Genomic DNA, 20221 nt, shown 5'->3' with positions numbered 1-20221 from the left:
TCCAACTGATTACATTTTTCTTCAATTTACAGGTGTAGACATTTAACTAGATCCAGGACATTAATTATTTATTTCTATCAAGTCCAATCAAATCCTTTTTGCCTATATATGCTACCCATTTGGTACTAACTTGTTGATTCCTTTCTAATCCCATTATTTTGGGTTATCTCACACTCTTCTTTTACTTTGCTGCTCAATTACACTTTGTAGTTAAATGAAAGAATAAATAACTTTTTCCTATCAACACCTAAGAGTGGTGTAAGTACTCTAAAATGAGCCAAAACCTGCTTCTGTTTAAGCAGGTTTAAGCAGTTGCTTCTTAGCAACCAAGCCTGCTAGGTGAATGCTGTCCTTTAAATGACTATTGCATGAAAAAATTATTTTATGAGTAAGCAACATATAATACCATAAACTATGTTCAGTCATGAGTCAAGTAAATCTACTGGAATTTCCACTACTTCTCTATACTTGGTATTTAAGTTACGCTTTTGGCAGAACTCATCACCTCTAACCTTAGATGCCTGAAAGTTAAGCTAGTCCAGACTACTTATGTAGACACTCCTATAGGCAGGGAAGAAAGAAACCTCCTGAGTGATTTATCCTATTCTAGGATGCCTGAGATATGAGACCCCTCTTGGTGTCTGAGAGACTTTAAATGAATCATCCTCTTAAACACACAGCTTAGACTAGGAACCTATCTTTAGTCAGCTAAAGTTGGGGGAAACAGATCTCTGACTTATGCTGAAATGCTGAATACACAAAATACTGCTTAACTAAGAGGAAAAAAAAAAAAGTCTTATTCAAATAACTTCAATATGTAATGTGGATAGAATTTTCATCTTGACCTTCATCTTGACAGCATTCAAAAACAGTTCAAGTATTTTTAGTGGTTTAAACACCCTTATTATTGTTTATCTAACAGACAATTCACTGTAATTCAAGGTGGTAAAGCTGATCAGGTAATCTGAAGACTGTAAAAGAGACATATTACCAAAAGCATGAGAGAGACAACTCCAACTTCTCTGACAACGCTGACAAGTAGGAAAAGAGAGACTTGAATATTAACAAGTAATTTCATTTTAATCTTTTTAACAAATTAAAGACTTCCCAATTTGTACTTAATCAGCTTGTACCACAAGTAGTTGTGGTATTTTATAGAAGCACATGGGTTAGCAGTTCTTCTCAATCCTGCTGTTTTAATCCATGTTGTTCCTATCAGTATTAGGCTCTTACAGAAGCCTCTTACAATATAACTATTGAACTTTCTTGACTAGGAAGGTTATAGCAGCTGTTAGGCACTCTATAATGTATTTTGCAATCAGCTAAATCAATAAAGTATTTTTAACAATGAACAGTTCAGAACTGACAGATCTACTTTCTTGTTTGCAGCTGCTTATCATGGCACAGATATCATGTATGTTTACCAGGTGCTTCCTATAGTTAGGATACCTTCACAGGAGCCGCTCACAAAAGATAAGGTCATAAAAGAGATGAAAAATGTGCAAGCTTCATACACTCATGGTTTTATCATCCGACAAAATAGCTTTGGGTGAAGGACTGTACCAGTCACAAAAGCACACAGCAGCTTCTATTAGAGTGAGAGAACAATACAAGTTTTAAATTCAGTTTGTTTTCCCTCTTCCTGGCAGCATAAATATAAACTTAAATTGTTAACATCCTCATACAGCTGTTCAGAGTGAAACATCACTTCTCAATTATAATAAATCAGTTCAGAAATAAATTGCTGCAAAGCCTGTAGCACTCTGTGTTGCCAAAAGAGAAAATAGACACAGTGCAAAGACTTGGGAGTCACTCACTGTAGACTTTCATTTGACATAACCTCATGGATGGTGACAGACCAGTGTGACTGGCTGTGAAGGGGGAGGAGGCCTGCTGCTTTCTGCCACACTCTACAGTGGCGTAATTCTAGATCCAACCAAACAAGGATTCTGAGGCTATACTTATGAACTAGATGCCAGAGCTTCAGAAACTATAGATCAGCAATCAAAAATGGCCCTTTGTTATTTGTTTTATCTCAATGCCTGCAACTAGTAACAGAGCTTACACACACTGATAATCCTGCTCTTGAATCCTAAGAAACACAATGTAAACTGAGGGTTGTTGCCAGGGACCTCTCTTCAAAAGTCACACTCAGTAACTTTGAAATAAACCATATACAACTTAAAATACAAATACTTAATTCATTCAATATAATATAATTTTTAGCAGCACACACTATTGAGAATACCAATGACATCTAATAGGTCTTAACTAACCTTCTTGTGGATTATCTCTTTTTAAAGTATTCTGTGTATATATTTAACTATAATTGTAGTGGCAATGCAGGTTTCTGCGCATATAAATCATTCTGGGTATAAAATAATGCAAAAAAAATTATATAAGCTTTCGGAATGGTAATAGAACTGTGAGAATAAAGATACTAAAAAATATGGGAGGGATATTTCCACACTTTGTCATATTTGCCAAATGATACTAGGATAAGATAAAAAACTACAGTGCCTACAGTGCCATGCAAATGGGTTTACTCTACAAGCCTTGCAAAGACAGAGAGATACAGAGAGGAAGAAATCTGGTGCTATTACTACCAGACTGTTATCAATTCATCTGTTACATATCAGAAATAATCTCAGTGAAGCCCATAAAAATCAAATGAGACACACTATTCAACAAATACAGAAAGTATGAGCAAAATCTGGCCCTCAGAAGATTGATTTGGTAACATACCTGAAAGTATGAACAAGTTAATCTGCTGCATTTTATTTTAGATTATATTAATCTCCTTAATATTTTGCTGCTTTGCAAGCAATTATTGTTTTCTGTCATGCTGATTAACAATCATAATTTCTCCTGGGACAAACCTCATTTGAAATAACTGTATGCTTCCATTTGCCCTAAGCACTCTTAGAATTATTTGTCCAGCAAATCTCAGAAACAGTGCATTGTCTCTTTCCCTAATTTTTTGGATCGGTCTGTGAATATTCAAGTGTTGGCAAGTGCCCACATACGCACAAGCCGTTAGCTCTCCAAAACAGTGGTATGAAACTATTTTGGTTCCTATTAAAACCACCATTTTGTTTAATAAAATGACATCTTGACACATTACATTTCAGCAGAGTGATCATGTTAAAAAGCAGTGTCAATTATTTCTAACCATTTCAGCTACAGCACTTTTCTCCTGGGATAAGACACTGCTGTGCAGCACATTCATCTAGACTGAGTCTGGCCTTCCAGTTTCTCTACATGTTTGATATGTTCTCATTATCGCCACTGTTTGCTTTTGAAGTCCTTTCAAGACAAGGATCACTCATTCAAATGTATTTCCTGCAGAACAGTGAAAGCATTCCTAAATTGTAGTCCTTTCTTTTTATTAATGCATTAAAAAATATATATGTATATATATACGTGTATATATATATTTTTAACATATATTCTAATTTTTAGGGAGAAACTCTAAACATTTGTACTACAAATGAGCATCATTCAGATACACTGGCTACTCAAGAGCTTCTATCAATTGAAAAAAAAAGCAAAAAAAAGTCTCGCATCTTTTCAATCTTTCCTCATTAAAACTTCAAATACAAGAACTCTATTAGACATATGCAAGTACTAGCTTGGGGTTCAAGCTACATAGCTCTAAGCACTTGATTAGAAAAGCAGCAGAAGCATATTTTAAAAGATATTTCTATGCCACAAATAAAGACCGCTGCTTAATAAAATTTTCAAAAAATTATTTCAATGGAAATCAACAATCTATGAGATTCTAAACCAGCCTGCAGCAGAACAGCAGAGAAATTCTAACAAGTTTCAAATTCTAAGTTTGAAGGCTCTTCTACATGTTCGCATTTCAATTTAATTATATAACAATTCTGTTCCATCCCTACTGCAGAAATATTCAATCTCCTGCAATTCTTCATCCAACCAAGAACACCTCATTTTTTACTTTGCAGCTGGAATAATTATCATATATGAATCCAGTTTTTATGTGACTTCCACACATGACTAGATAAATAGTAGCAATAGGCACCTGTTCCTACACAGTGAAATCTTAATTTATTTTGTTGAAAACAAATGGATGTTTTTATTTGAAATAATCAACCCTTCAGATGGTTCAATATCAAAAGTAGCCAATTCTCTATCACTACATGTGTGTTCCCACATACATGTTGTATTACACATAATAAACCAGCCTAGGCTTCTGTGAGTAAAACCCAAAAAAAAATACTTAGCAGTCAAAAAAATTTGTGCTTCATTTTGTCTTTTCAGCAATAATATTTGTCTTATCAATATTTATCCAATGATGACATAATTGCAGTATTTGCTTTATTTATTTTTACAGAGTTAAATTACTGCAAATATACCCATATAGTGCACAACCTGTGAGTGAGTCTGCTTTTTGGGCCTGGGTTGACAAGAATTTTTTCAGTCATGTTTTAGAATTCTTCAAACATATTCAAAATTTTTGTGTCAGGGCCACCAAGTAAGACAAGAAAGCGACAAAATGGACCTTCATTATAAATAAAATTAGAAACAGATATACAGTACACCTGAACTAAGAACATGTGGTGAAATTTGTCATTTGTGCATCCTATGTTTTAAAGAAGATTACCCTTATTAATTTGCAATTCATATTCTGTCAAATTTGACCTCAAATTTAAGTCAATACAAGTTCAAGTTTTGTGACTTTATAGAAAGAGGACATTACACTACTTGTTGTAACCAAATAATCCCTTCGTGAATTACATCCCTAGCTGAGATAGAATTCAGAATTTCATTGTTCTTAAGAAAACCAAAATGTGCTGACTGAAAAGTCTGGAGTTGCTTTGATAAACTGCTTAAAGTTGAGTAAGCTGTTTAAGTGTTCCTTGCACTTTTTAATTCTGTTCAGTTAAAATAATGTTTTCTATTTGGATCTATGTATTTATTTCTTGAAAAGTAGCTTTCTAGTTTCTTCTTGAGATACAATTTTCTGCTTCATGACAAAGTATTCAATGTCTTGATTAGAAGAAGGGTTTACTTGTTTAACTTAGGTCAAATTTTTATCCAACTAAAGTTGATGCTAATACCTACATAGGTTTAAGTGGGACTGAAAATATGGCCTGACAGGTTTAAATATGGGTTAGCAGTAAATAAAAAAGTACAGAATAGAAAAGCTTGTACTTTGGTTTTGGAAGCCCTTACATGCTCTCTAGTGAATAGTGAAAAAAAAAATCACTTCAATCTTTTCAGAGATCTCTTTTTCTTTCTAGAAAGAAAACAGGTGGTCCTCTGAGCTGCGGTAGCAGGGAAGAATGAGAAACCATAAGAGGTAAAGCACAAGGCAAGTGCTAATGTTCAGATGAAAAAGATTCCCTTTCACCCTGCTAGGATCCAATCTAATTCTGACTTAGCCTTGTTCAAAGGCTGTTATCAGAGAAGCCCCTTTTTTTCTTTGTCCATATTCAGCATCTGACAAAAAGTATGGAAGATCAGAATCATAGAATTGTCAGGGCTGGAAGGGACCTTTAAGATCATCAGGTCCAGCTGTCCTCCCAGCACTGTCACTGCACCCCCTAAACCCCATCAGCCAGAGCCAGATCCAGACACCTCTTCAACACTTCCAGGGGTGGTGACTCCACCATCTCCCTGGGCAACCCATTCCAGTGCCTCACCACCCTCATGCCTAGCAGTGAAAAATGTTTTTCTAACATCTAATCTTAATCTGAATCTCCCCTGTCTCAGTTTAAGTCCATTTTCTCTCATCCTCTCACTGCAGGCATGGCAGAAAAGGCTGAACCACACCTCACTACAGCCTCCTGTCAGGTACCTGTAGAAAGTGAAGAGATCCTCTGGCCTCATCTTCTAAAGTTGTTTCAGCTGAATGTGATACAGATAAACATAAAGAAACCCTTACTCTGGGGAATATGAGAATCCAACAGTGTCACAAATATGCAGACAAGTCAGTAAGAGGTAACTATTGCATTCTTGGAAGGAGTAGTGCTGTGAATTCTTATGCATATTCTAGTTATCCTAGGACATGAAAATAGATACAAGCCCTCTTCTGTCTCTGATTGCCAAAAAGAATGAATGTATCCTTCATTTAGTCAGCAGCTCTACATAAATAAAATACAATTAATAAAAATAATCTAAAAAATTTAAAGGAATAAGCTGCAGCAGAACAGAAATATTGCCAGGGAAAGATAATGTCAGGCACGGGCGGGGGGGTGGTGTCTGGTGCCAAGCAAAGCCGAGGGCTGTGCAATCACCTCTATCAGTGCTCTATCAGTGTCTACACTCCAGCCAAATCCAGAGAAAACAAGGAGTCAAAGATTCAGGTCAATAAGCTTATAGGCGATTTGCACAAACTGCTCCTGCAGCAAGGTAAAAAACAAAGTCATATTGGCTTTGCTTTTTTATTCCTTCTCTTTGAACTCCTTGGTCCAAACACACCCTCGAAATGTCAGTGTTATATGCAAGAATTTAAAGAGCTGAGCTTCTTAATCCCGTTAAGAAATAAGAACAAAGTTGCCTGTAAAGATCTCCTTATTGAGCTCAAAGTGATTATGGTATAGCTGCCTCCTGCTGATCCTACTTGTGCTATAGCAAAAGTGGTAGAAATTTGTCACGAAATCCATTACTGAAAAAGAAAAAAAAAATTATTAAAATGTTCCTGATTTAAAAAATGGGGAGAAAAAAAGAAAAGAAAGCCGAAATCTACTGTTTGATCCAGAAGCAGAAAATCCAAGCACATTGCTAGTTACTACATGCGTAACATGAAAGAAGCAAGGAATATTTACACAGTTGCACACAGACATACACACAGACACAAAGTCATACTGCAGAGAAAAAAAAGGACACATGGAAATCATTTTCAGGGTGTTATTATAGATGGTAGCATGATAGCTTTGCAGATGAAGTATGAAGGGATAGATTAATACACAGACAAACTTCGCTTTGTGTATGCTTTCTTGTATGAGGACTCACACTGCAGCTGTTTCTCTGAATCACAGGCCTGCCTGCACAACCAGGTCACATGGTTTAATATAAAACATTCCAGTCCCAAGCTGGTCTGGCAGGCTAGTAACAATGTACATGAGCATGATTATATGTACATGAACAGAAAACTTAGTTCAGGTTTGGAACTCATCTGTTCCTGCCCAAGAAGAATATGAGAATATAGAACCAGGTATACACTCAGGATCCAGGCCATATATTCCCTGTATTTCCTACTTGCTGACTTAGAACTGTATATGAGTTTCAGACTGCACTGGATTCCCCTCATTTTCCTCCTCCCCCACAAATAAAGATACCAATGTATCAGGAGCCCAATCCACTCAACAAACACATATGGCTGCAGACATAAATAGTAGTGTATGCTACAGACCATAAAATCATTGCATCCTGAACCACTCTCCATCCCACCTCATGTATCCTCCCTATCACCCTATGTCACCAGCTGAAGCACAGTCAGCACTGGGGAGCAGAACCCATTTGCTTTCCCATCTGCCACCAGGAGTTTTAAGGCCTCTGAATGTCCTTCCACTGAGGGCTGGTGCCAATGTTGCCTTGTGATGAAGTAACCATAGAAAACCTGTAACACGAGGAACAAGAGCAATAGTCATACTACAAGCAATGAACAGGAGCATTTGACTCAACTGTCTTGGCCAGCAGCAAGAAATGAACCTGCCTTCTTTCACTAATTATCAGATATGAACATTCCTTAATTTGCCTCCTTCTTCTGGAAACAGTCCAACATTTACTCTTTTGATTATAAACGTCCTCCATTTTCTTCTCTATTGCCTCTTTCCTTCTGTGAACACAGCTACTTAACGATCTACTAATCTCAAGTGATCTCTTTTATTGCTTAAGATAATTTTCCTTTGAAAGTTAAACCCTCATTGAACACTTCTGCTAGGAAGGTCACAAGGATTTGTTTAGCTGGTTACCACTACTATCAAGTCATATAATCTCCTATTCTCCTGCCTGTTCGCAGAGAGTAAAAGATGACTCCATATGAGCATAGCAAACTTTTTAAGTAACAGAGAAGAACTTTTTTTTTATTTTTCCTGACGATATCTAGACAGGATGCCAGTAATCAGAGACTAGACAATCAACTATAAACTACTTCAGCTCACAAATAATCTTGATTTAGAACTTTTATTTTCACCCCATCACCTTCAACTTGGCCTTTGTATTGTTCTGTTGTTTTTCCACTCCTTCTATCTGTGCTTCTGCAATTATTAGCCCTATCACACGTCTCACCTCTTTTAACATTACCCTATCTTCTTATTCCAACCTACAGTAGACAAAATTTAATCTTTGTGTCCTATCTCCTAGCTTCCAAATCCAGCCTATATCTGTTCTGCAAGGGAGAAAGGCTACCTTCTCCTTGCACAGACTGTTGAAATACTGACATTTAAGTAATAAATTTTCTACATCTGAATTTCATCTGAGTTAATCTTAATCTGATATAGACTATGATTCCAGATGCCCCCTGTTTAAAAAAATATTCAGCAAGGGAGATTCCGGGCTAATAAAGCCTTTGTGTGAACACCATCATCAGATACTCCCTTTATTGGTAGTACAGCAATTTGTAGTAACTAAATACAAACAGCAATTTTCAAAGGCTATTTTCAAACTGACAAAATGTAATACACTGTCATCAAGGCTACCTTCTATAAAGTTTTTTGTTTCTACTTCAAATATAGAGATCAGGGCAGATTTGTAGTAGAATACTATTATCCTGTTTCCAAAATACTCTCTTTCTCCTAATCTCACTGTCAAAAATGCAAACAAATCAAACTTAACTACCATCAGTTATGAAGCTCTTCATCCAAAAGGTTAAATAAACAGAGTTGGAAGCTTAAAGCAATCCCTGACAAATAGTAGGTTGGTAATTTCCATTTCAGTTTTGGATATTTACATGCTTAAACCATTGTTCACTTCTTCACATTTGAGTGTAAATGAAGACCACATAGGAATAAATATTCACATGAAGTAAAGTTAATTTTGTGGCTCTGCAGAAGCATGGGAGAGGAGGAATTTTCCAGAGTCCTTGTTGTAAAAGCCATTAGCAAGCAAAAGGAGAATGAAAAAATAATAACGGAGAGTCAAAATTTTGGAAACCGAGAAGCTGTAAAATGACATGTAGCTCAATCAATGTGATTAATTTGCTTCACACTTTGCAGAGGTTTTCACCTTCACCTTCTAATTCTGGCAGCTATTCTGCTGCATCTATCTCACAAACCCAAATAAAATAGGAAAAGTATGGCTTGATAAAGTTCCTGTTTGAAATTTAGACAGTAAGGGGCTGCTCTCTCTCATAATACTATCAGGCACAGTTTGACAGGAAAATCTCTTCAAGAAGCCAAAGTTACCAAGTTGTGAACCTGTAAGTCCTCCATTCTAATTCCTCAAAATGAATTGTAACTTCAGTAAATTTTTGCCTTCAGTACCTAGTTTGTATAGCAAAAAGCCCCTGGTTTTAGGTGGTACTTGAATTTACAGAGCTGGGTAAGTATAAAAAACATACCATGGATGAAGCCTCACAAACACCTCCTCCCCAACAGCTGTGTCACTTGTTCCCCATGCCTCTTGATTCTTGCAGGAAGCCCCGCTACTCATTTGTCCTCTTGTTCTGGGTCAGCTGGGAAGAAACCCCAGGGGAGGGAAATAGGGAGACAGGACAGATAAAATTTATATCCAAGAAAACACCTTTCAATTCTAAAACCATTAATGGTCCATGCTAGCAAGGGAAGAATTCAGAGATAGCATAATGGATTCCCATGCCAGTTCTGACATATTTCTGGGAAAAGGAAACCTGATGTATGAGAAAACACCGATCTACACTCACTTTTCCCTTATTTGGAAATATTTGTCATTTACATGTTGCAATACTATCAAAGAGTAGAAGAGAAATCAAAAATCAGACCCTCAAAATAGAAATTAGACTGCCTTTATTTGTTCTCTAACCTATTTGGTACACATCCAATTTTCATTCTTTTTCATTTTCATAATGGCTTTTTATTGATGATGTTAAAAATTATTTCTATAAAAAAGAAAAGTTTATTTTTCATACTATCTTTTAATTTCAATACTGAAGCACTACAAAGAAAAACAAAAGGCTAGGAATTCTTAACAGATTCATGAAAAAAACCCAAGAATTAATCTAAATTTAGTATTTACTATATAATAGTCACAAACTCTTCCACTAAGAAAAGAACACAAAAGAAATTTATTTGCATTCCTGATTAGTTTTGTCTTCTTAGGGTTTATCTTCAGAAAAAACTCACGCAGCCTCATGTTACACTTAAGATGTGACCCTGAAGAAGTAGGACATTCAACAGAAGTTGAGACATTAACAAAATCCCAGCACAGTTCCAGTCTCCCATTCCATACTTTTCCAGGGGGATTCCAAATTTTCTTCCAAGTGGGACTTTTTTTCACACTGCCTCAGCTGGAGGTAGATTAGAAATTTTATGTGCCCCTTGATCTTTAGAAATCTTCTTTTCAACTCTTCTGCAGTAGTTCCACTGAAGAGACCTAAGATTCTTTTATAACTTCAACAGACAAACTGCTGGGAAGTGAGAAGGTATTTAGCCTGAAGAATCAGCAGATGTCTTTAATAAAACATATAACCAAGATTCAGATTTAAATGTATTCCCATTTGATGCCTGATCTTCTTTAATATAGTGATTCAGTGATTTTCCTAAAAGAGGTGTTTATTTAAAGGGAAGATCCAAGATAAATTTAAATTCAATGTAAATTTGCAATTTTGATTGCTATTTAAAAAAAAAGAAAATTTTGTTTCTTGGTTTCACCTAGAACCATAGTATTTTCCATTGGTGGGCCCTAGAAATGCAGTAAGAAGTACAGAGAAGTAACTAAATGAAACTGATATGATATGAACTAATAGTGGGACATAGTATTCCACTGCTGACAGGAGGAATTCAAGTGACACCAGCGTAACAATTATGCAAATAGTGGTTTAAATATTTACTTAGTACTGCCAATAACAGGAGGAGTACTTTTTTCCAGCTAAGGAAAATGGTGTCTGAAAGGCATGTGAACCACTGAACACAAAGTAATTCTGGTACTTGTTCACATTACAGTTGTAATAGTAATAAATTCATAATCTGGTCTCTCCTCACAGTAAGATTTGTAGCAGCTGAACTTCAAAGTATTGATTAGACTGTTTTGATCTCTTAGGGTGACTTACTAAATATCAAGAACCTGTAGAAGCTGCATAGAGGATATATAGAGAATACATAGTAATGCCTTTGCCACTAATGACTGAAGACTCTCTAGGAAGGACTGATATTCTGCAGTCAGAGCACTTGACTTGTCAAATGCATTTATTTGACTTTGTCCAAGACAGATGAAAATAATACCAAACCAGAAGCATATCAAATTATCATGAGAAAATGTATGCCAATATCTGGGAAAGAACAGAAAGACAGAAAAACCATCGACATCCAAATGCCCGAGGGATTTGTGGACTAACAGAAGAACACCATGACAACAACTTCAGCTATTTGATAGGCATCCTTACCTGCAGAAGACAAATAATAAAACAAACAAGTGGATATCTGGCAGGAAGAAGGTCAATGCAATGTTCTAAATAACAACAGTGTGTTTTTCTGCCAGCTGACTGGGAAGTGGTAAGAATGAATTGGTGTGTCTTATGCTAAAACACCTCAATTTTCAATAATTCGCAAGTAGCAAGTGCACCAAAAAGGTATTTGCAACTTCAAAAGTTATCCTTTCACAAAACACTAGTTTTCTACTGTGCATAATAAATTCTACAATAAGCTCTATTTTAATCCTTGAATCTACAGACACAATCTGTTTTCCTAGCAATGTTTCCTAGGTAAAGAAGCAATGAACAGACATGCTGCATTGCTAGCTTCAGATCTGATAATAATTGACTTCTGGGGCCTATTCTCTACAGTTAAATATGTAGAAAATAACACTTGGAGGAAAACACTAAGGCAAGAAGATTCATGTCCCTGAAAAGTGTCGCTCAACATACTTAAATATTTATTCCTTACCAGACTTAATTTCCCAAGTGACTCTTTTTCCTGTTTTTAAGGTACCATTAATAGGGCTTTTTGTATGTTTAAACCCAAGAAATCTCTTTGATCAATTGGACAAAGTTTGGCCAGTATTCTCTCAACAGGTTGGCTACAATTATTACCTTTATTACAAAAGTATTCCACTTCTTCACAGCTCAGATTTTCAGGCTCAAACTCTGCAGAAAAGCTTTCCTCCAATGGAAAGTCTTCTTTTGAGACAGTATCATTTTCCTCAGACAGGCACTCATCTTCTTCATCCTCAGTGGCATCTTCAAGGGGCCCTTAAAAAAGAATCAGGGACACTGTGGCAAAACCATCTAACAGGACAATTTGAAAAAAAATCTTAGTGAACTTTTAACTGGCATTCTTTAGCTAGTTTTTCCTTTCACAGCTGTGTTCAGCACTTATTAGAATTGGACAAATATCTTTTTATGGAAATTGAAATTGAAAGTGACTTTTCCTGATTACTTCAAATCAGAATATGCAAAGTGTCATTATATGTATTAATAATACTCACACATGGGGTTTTTTATTATTCATTTGGTTCTAGTATTAAACACAGACAGTTTTAACAGCTGAAATCAAAGCTGTATTTGTAAAATGACATAAACAGTGAAGAGCTGTTTGTAAATGATTGTTTTTGATGCTAAATTACAGTACTTAAAATGTTCCTTTACAAGCTTTGTTAATCAAAATAAAAGTACTGACAACAGTAAAATACTACAAAGTTTTTGACAGCACAAACTTCAGCTTATTCTGCTATTTTCCTTCAACCAGCCCCTAATAGTATCCATGGTCATTCATGCCAGACTCTTTAACAGATTCCCAGTCAATGGACAGGACTCAAGAGACTATTTATTCATTTCACAGAGGCCAAACAAATGTCCTGGTAAACTGCCAACCCAGGACTACAAAAATATCAACTAGTTACAGAAACAGGGCATGAGTTTGAATTTGAAATGGTAGTCTGAAGTCCTTAATTTTCTTTTAGTTACCTACTGCCACAGATCCTCTCAAAGAGACAGCACCAGACAGATTATTACACATAATTCCAAGGTTACCAATTAGAATATATTCAAAAATTAAAATCCTTCTTAGAGACACACACATCAAAATTATTGGTTAATAGTAACTATTTGCTGAAGACATCTCTTGTGCAGGATGTAGAATTTCACCCTAGATTTAAATAGAGATTTGAAATAACTGAACATATTTTAATTTAACGAAGATTTTATTAAATGTCAGTATGTTTCAAAATCCATCTTAAGACTGGATTTCAAAAGAGAGATTTCATTATACATGGTTGAGGCTTGAAAAAAATTACATAGTTCACTCTCCAATGAAAGCATAGCCTCATTTATAATTGACTGAGTATTTCTTCTTCAAAATGAAAGCGAGCTAGCTAATGAAAAAAAATGTGATTTGTATTTATATGATAGTTTTACGGTATTAAATACACTATTCCTATACAATCTATCACGCTGGGATACAATACATAAATGATTCTGTTGTGTTCAATGAAAATGAAGGAATAAATTTTTAAAGAAATCAAATATTGACTACACTCTAATTTTATGTAATTTATTACGAACCGGTGACTACCTACATTGATTAAAACAGCAAAATTCACTTTAAGCTAGGTTGTGTAATTCTTGTTTCAGAGGAATATGATGGTTACTTTTTATTGAAATTGATTGAGATTCCCAGCTGGGATTCCATAAATTAATACAGCTTACTATCTTTCATGGAAATATGACTCTCTGTGCCAGCCGAGAATCTGACCAAATGAGCCCACTTTCGTAGACATATACTCACCAACAGTAGCTGTCATTCAACAATATAGCTCCTAAAATAAGGGGCTATTATTATGGCTGAAGAAATAAAGATTCTCCCTATCAAAGTATCCATTACTGTTAATTGCACCTTCCAGCCATGCTGGGAAAAAATCCAGCAACTGCATATGCAGAGGGAATGAAGAGTGGCTATGGCACTGTACAGAACAGAGAACAAAGCACAAGCACACGCTGGAGCAGTGCACTGCAGCTGAACATGGGCACTCCAGGCACCTTATGTGTGTCCTGGTTCATGAAATGAAAGCACAATGGGTTCTGCAAAAATTATCAGAAATAATATTCAAATTTCATTTTATTATTAATACGTGACATTGTCTGTAGAGCCATTTACTGGTGTGTATTCCTAGTAATGCCTGGATAAATAAACTGGAAAAAATATGCTGTTTTAGGGAAATGTAAGTTTTTGCCACATATAAAAATTAATACCATATTTTGCTTCATTTCAAGTGCAGCTATAAGCCTAATAAATTTTCCAAGTATTTTAAATCTGAGGAAAAAATTTAAACTTCCACCAACATCTTCAGTGAAAGTCAATTTCTTGCTGAATGACTAGCTCTTTGTTATTGACTTTCACAATGTGTCTTACAAAATACAAAATAAATTGCAAAAGCAATTTACCTGCAAGTAATCCAATTGGCATGTATGCATGACATTTAGGTCTACTTCTAGATGTTAAACCAGTTTGTTTGATCAGGTACCCAATACGTAATCAGCAAGCTAATCATCACTGTATGTTAATTAGAAAAAAGAACAGAAATGCAGTTGCTATGCTTTCATTTGCAGCAGTCATGGAAACACACCTTACAATTTCCATTGACACTCTTTCCAAGAAAGGGGAAGAAACACAATCTACACACCAGCTCCACAGCACTGGTTCAAACCCCAGTCATTTTGTGGGCCGAGACTTTATTTTCCAAATCAATCTTAGACTAGAAAAAATACTGACTAATGCTACTAATAGATATATCCTATGTACAAACAGGTACGTAATATTTCCCAAGGTTACATGTACAAGAATTTGCAAACATAAATGTACATGTTGTCACATCCCAAGAAGATCAGAGGTGTGCATGCATCTACGCCAGGCTTTGCCTTGCACGTGTAGCCCACGTACGTAACCCAGCAAAGTTCATCCAGGCGCATACGGGCACACACCAGAGCTTTACCTAACGGGGGCTGGCATCAAAGCCTGTGCCCCAAACACCAGCAATTACAATCACTGAAGTTAGAGGATCCATGCATAAATATTTTTCTAGGTTTCAGGCAGCTGTTGCCTTGTCTAATTCACCCATCTACAACCTGTTCTTTGGGACAAATTCTGTCTTACGCATGCTGAGCTGTCTTTCATTTTCTAAATGTCAAAATACATTCAGTTCATGATCAGAGCTGGTAAATTGTAAGTGATAACTTAACTGAAGAGTAAGGCATTGTACAACATGAATAAGACAAACTCCCAAGAACAAGATCAAAATTAAGTATTTCTCAGTTGCTAGTTTCATGGGAACTCAAAATTGATTATTTCTGTGGACATTTTTAATTATCACTCAAACATACAGTGGGTTCAAGAAAAAACTAAAATCCAAAGCCATTAAGAGGAAATATAAATCGAGTAAATTCTCTATTCTTGACTACTTTATCTAATTACTTACACATTAACAGACATAAATAAAAATGCATTTTTAGAATCTCACCATAAAGAGTGTACAGAAATAAATATTCTTGACAAATGCAAAAACATTAACTATGCAGGCTTACATTTGCTTACATTTGCTTACAATTGCCTTACATTTGGTCATTTTGGTGCCTGCAAAAACCTCTAGCTGATACCAATAAATTACATCAGCTAGAGAACTAAGAATTTATCTGGTTTAAAGACTTATAGGTAAGTTATCAAGACTGACTATCTAGGGAACAACCTGCAACAAAGCTACTGCAACTTTTTACCTGATTTAAAATACTTAAAACTACTGGGGCATATAGAAAAAAAAATATTGTGTTTTAAAACAACAGAGTTTCTTTCAACCATTTTCTGTGATAGAGATTTTCTTCCCCAGTTGTTATTATGTTGATATATTACCTTCAACAGTCCAAATACAGGCTATACAGCTACTGTAGTACCATGCTTTACCTTTTGCATTTCTTTAAAATTGTTTATTTAATTTAATAGTATTACTCCCATTACTTAAACTAATAATGTTATTAAGTACTTGTGGCAAAACATTTACTGTGTCTACTTTTATTTCAGCTGGACCAGGGGTAAGGTCTCATCCTGTTCTGCTGAAAAATCCTTTTCAATAACTGCTGATTAAGTGTGAGTCTAAAGGCAGAAGCCATAATGACAGAGCAATGAAAATTCAAAAATTGCTACTACTGAAATTCATCTGAGTGTCACAGTGATCTGACAACAAACAGCTCTGAGATATTATTAGACTCCTAAATAATTAAAGCAGTAAAATTCCAAAATTAAGCAGTTTAAGAATTTAGATGAATAGTTAATTCCAGAGATAGTCTAGATGTTTGTCTTCTCATTTCGGCAATTATTTTTCTATTAGCAGTTTGTAAAAGAATGTGATGCAATATAAAGAGAGGTGATTCTGAAATGCTTCAGATTAGCTAGGTAATGATGAATAGTTAAGAATTCCCAATCAGACTAGTAAAACCTCAATTTCTAATCTTAAAGGAGCATACTTTAATTTGAGGCAAATTAAGTTTCTATTAACTCATTCTGTATTTTGCATGAAACCCTGAAATAAACCTTTTCTTTACAAAATGAGCAACTAATCATGTTGTACACAACAGAGGATTTAGAGGGGTTAAGTATTACTTACTCACTTGGTACTTACGCCAATTAATGAATATTTATTGATATGAACACAAATCTCAACTCTTTTTGCAAACAGCAGAGGTAAACAAGACATAGTAGAAAACATTACAACTAGTGACAGCAACGAAATAGTCAATGTGGTAGAAATCTGTATGGCTTACTGGACACAGTAGTCCACTTTGAGAAACCACCACATATAATTTGATACAAATAACAGTATCCACTGAGGAGAGGCCGACGAGTGAACTGCATGTGCCTTCAAGGAGAAAATTACTTCTGATTGAGGCCACTTGCCAGCACAGTGTGGAAATCTGAGCTGTGCTCCCTAATTTGTACCTGATTTACAGGCACTCAAGGACATATTTTTTAGCACTATTATTAAATATTAAATAAATAAATATTCCTAAAATATCATATACTGTAATGTAAGTGCAAATATACACATGCCAGCATACAAAGATAGCTAGCTAAGGGGCAATCCCAACACAGTGAGTAACAGATGCTACCTCAGCACTTAAAAGAACAGGCCACATTTAACAAAACAAAACCAGCACTGCAATAATTTTAATAACACGTAAGAGTGTGAGAATAAACCATCAGAAAAGGATTTACACTCACTTAACAAAGGACACTTTTGCTACAATAAACACTCCTCTTAACACAAATTTGAGCATCGAACCTTTTGAGCACATTATTCCTGATACATCAGTGCTTGACTCCAGTTTTATGGTACTATAACTGTAATGAAATAATTGAAATTCAATAACACTAAACTGGGTAAGTTCTGTAATAATTTCTCATAGTCAAATTCATCAGACTTCGCCCTAATGAAACCACTTAAATGCACACTGAAATTAAGCACGTGCTTAATATGCTTTCTTGTCCAGTGTTTTGCACTTAAAATGCACGTATCTTATAGTAGAAAAGTATTGTTGAAATAATTAACTCATGAAAATGTGAAGTGGTTAGCTTTCTTCTAACCTACCAATATTCTACATTCCTACAGCAGCAACATAAATCAGTGCTCTCAACAAATTAAGAATGCCTCAGAAAGTTGATGGTGAGTGGCTGGGGAGAGGTTAATGAGTATAATTAGTAGTAGCAGCATTAAATAGTAACAACTTAAATAAATCAGAAGCCTGAAATTCACTGGATCAACATCAGACATTTTGCATGTTCTGTGAGAGCCATTCAGTATTTCCTAGGAAAACATGCTGCCACATACAGATTATCCTTAGCTTATGGTAAGACCTAGGTATGTGATGCTCTCCGATTACAGAGGGAAAAGCTTCAGAAAAATCAATCCATTTATCTCTTCTTTGAACATGAACATTTCCTTCTAAGTAGAAATTATTACATAAGACACGCAGCAGGCAAACACTTCCTATTAATTCACATTGGAGGGAATTTTTTTTCTAAAAATTCAGTCAGGAATACTAAAAATAAAAGAGAGGCTTCAATTTCTTTCATTTTAGACATGGCAATGGGAGTGAAGACATCACATGATAATTCAGAGTTCTCTTCCTCTTGGGAAGCTTCCCATATAGGACTTCCTTAGAGACTTCTCTGCCCTCTTCAGTCCATTAAGTTTATTAGTTATTTATCTTAACTAAGTTATTTCTGTCATTCCTATTACAATTTGAACTACACTTAAGAAATGTAGTGTGCTGCCTATGCACATTGAACCTCTCCAGTTTGTTTAACAAATTGGCCAATCTTCAGAACTTTTGTCCAGATTGGAAGATTGCTCCAATTTGTAAGCAATTCTTTACATCTTCATTGGGGCATCCAAGCAGAATAAACCATTTCTCACTTTCAAACTGGGAGAAACTATATGACCATAATTCAGTGACAAACTTAATAGAGGGAAAGGAAATGTTTTTGGACACTGTAAATCTGTACCAACCTGATGTAATTGAGCTTAACAGCAAGAAAAAGGTTTAAAAGTATATTTCTGTAGGAAAAAAAAGTTATTTTTAAACATGTAAGTTCTTCCTGCAGCCACTTACTTTTAACATAAGTTGCATCAGGGGATCTGGTAGGAAGGAAACATTTTTATTAATTTTCCCCTTATCTGTAAGAAAAATGCTGATGATTTTTTTTTTTCATTTACGTTCCTTGCCTGCAGGTAGCAGACCAAGAAAATCATATAGCAGAATTTTTTCCTTTTGATTAATTTCTTTCCATGTGTTATGTTATTTCTTATATATAATTGATTTCAGGTTTTGCTTGTAGCTGTACATCTTTTTATATCTGTACCTACTGCCTTCCTTCAATCAAGAAAGTTGAAGGAAATTACCTGAATTTTGTTAAGTTTATTAAAAAAGGAGCTCTGTGAATATTTAAATTGAGTTTTGAAATGGTAATACAAGAAAGATATTAGAGAATTTTAATAGTAGGTTCAATTTGACCCACAGACTATTGTAGAAAGGGTCAAATTTTATTCAAATTATTTCTTTACAAAAAAAAAAATGAACCCTTTGATTTTATTAAAGTAGATTAATATTCCTCACTGCTAGGTCTTTTGGCACTTCAGTGCATGACAGCATTAACTGTGCTTGTATATGAACTTTGAAAAGACCTTTAAATGTTCCAGTAATTTGGAACTTCACTTTCATTTTTCCTCTTGTCTTCTTTTCTCTTACATTATCCAAGAGGGCACAACAAAATTGACAGTGCCTATGGTCAGTTTGCTCTTAGAGGCAAGGCCAGAATATTTCCAATCAATAAAAGTGAAATGATGAAAAAGGAATCATTGAAAATATGCTTAGGAAGACATTAATTTCAAAAAATAGTGAGCAAGTGCACACAGAACATGAACTGCAAGACCTTTGCAGTTAAATATCAGACCTCCGTTTTCAAGCAGAGGCTCATGCCACAATACAGATCTTAATTCTACCTACACTTGTAACAGCTGCACAGCAGATGCTCCACAGCAGATGCTGTTCCATGTGTTTCTGGTGATACAAGAGGAGAAAGGGAAGAACAAAGGGGACAAGATGAGTACCATGACTCAGTACCCTACAAAAATCACAGCAGCAACACAGAACTACTACAGTAGCAGAGTGCACCAATTTCCAATTTTTCTGAATGTAATTTTTAACCGAAGCAAACAGCAAACTGGACATAAAGTACTCAGAGATGCATTTATGATCCTTTTAGATAACTTTTCATGTTAGGAAAAATTTTACAATGGTAGTTTATCAGTAGTTTCCTTAAATTTAACAGAGTAAAAAAGGAAGATTTCCTGCTTCCTTACATAGAAATATTATCCCTGAAACATTTTTCCCTGAATTATGATATATTTTGCCATTTTTAAACCCATCATTTGTTTCTCTATGATTCCCATCTGCTAGATTTCACAAAACAATTTTTGAAACTACTGGCAATCTGATTCAAAATATTGGCAATATCATTTGCCCCATGATACACAGCTCCTTCTGATGAAAACGTTATCTGGTTCCAGTGTATTG

General features: G+C 35.3%; 1 protein-coding gene across 3 annotated transcripts in view; it reads right to left on the bottom strand.

The window, feature by feature from the left end:
• Window positions 1-20221, bottom strand: part of ZFPM2 (zinc finger protein, FOG family member 2) — a 305329-nt gene that overhangs the window by 235942 nt on the left and 49166 nt on the right. Inside the window, exon 2 of one of the 3 annotated variants that reach the window (XM_002200311.6) lies at window positions 12194-12352. The exons of the other annotated variants lie outside the window; for them this stretch is intronic. Coding sequence (XP_002200347.4) covers window positions 12194-12352 — 159 coding nt within the window. The remainder of the gene's footprint in view (window positions 1-12193; window positions 12353-20221) is intronic. 3 annotated transcript variants of the gene reach the window in all.

This window comes from Taeniopygia guttata, chromosome 2 (genome assembly GCF_048771995.1).
Source record: "Taeniopygia guttata chromosome 2, bTaeGut7.mat, whole genome shotgun sequence".
In the NCBI taxonomy this organism is placed as follows: Eukaryota; Metazoa; Chordata; class Aves; order Passeriformes; family Estrildidae; genus Taeniopygia; species Taeniopygia guttata.
The sequence above is the reverse complement of the archived record's forward strand: the minus strand, read 5'-3'. Positions and strand labels throughout refer to the sequence as shown.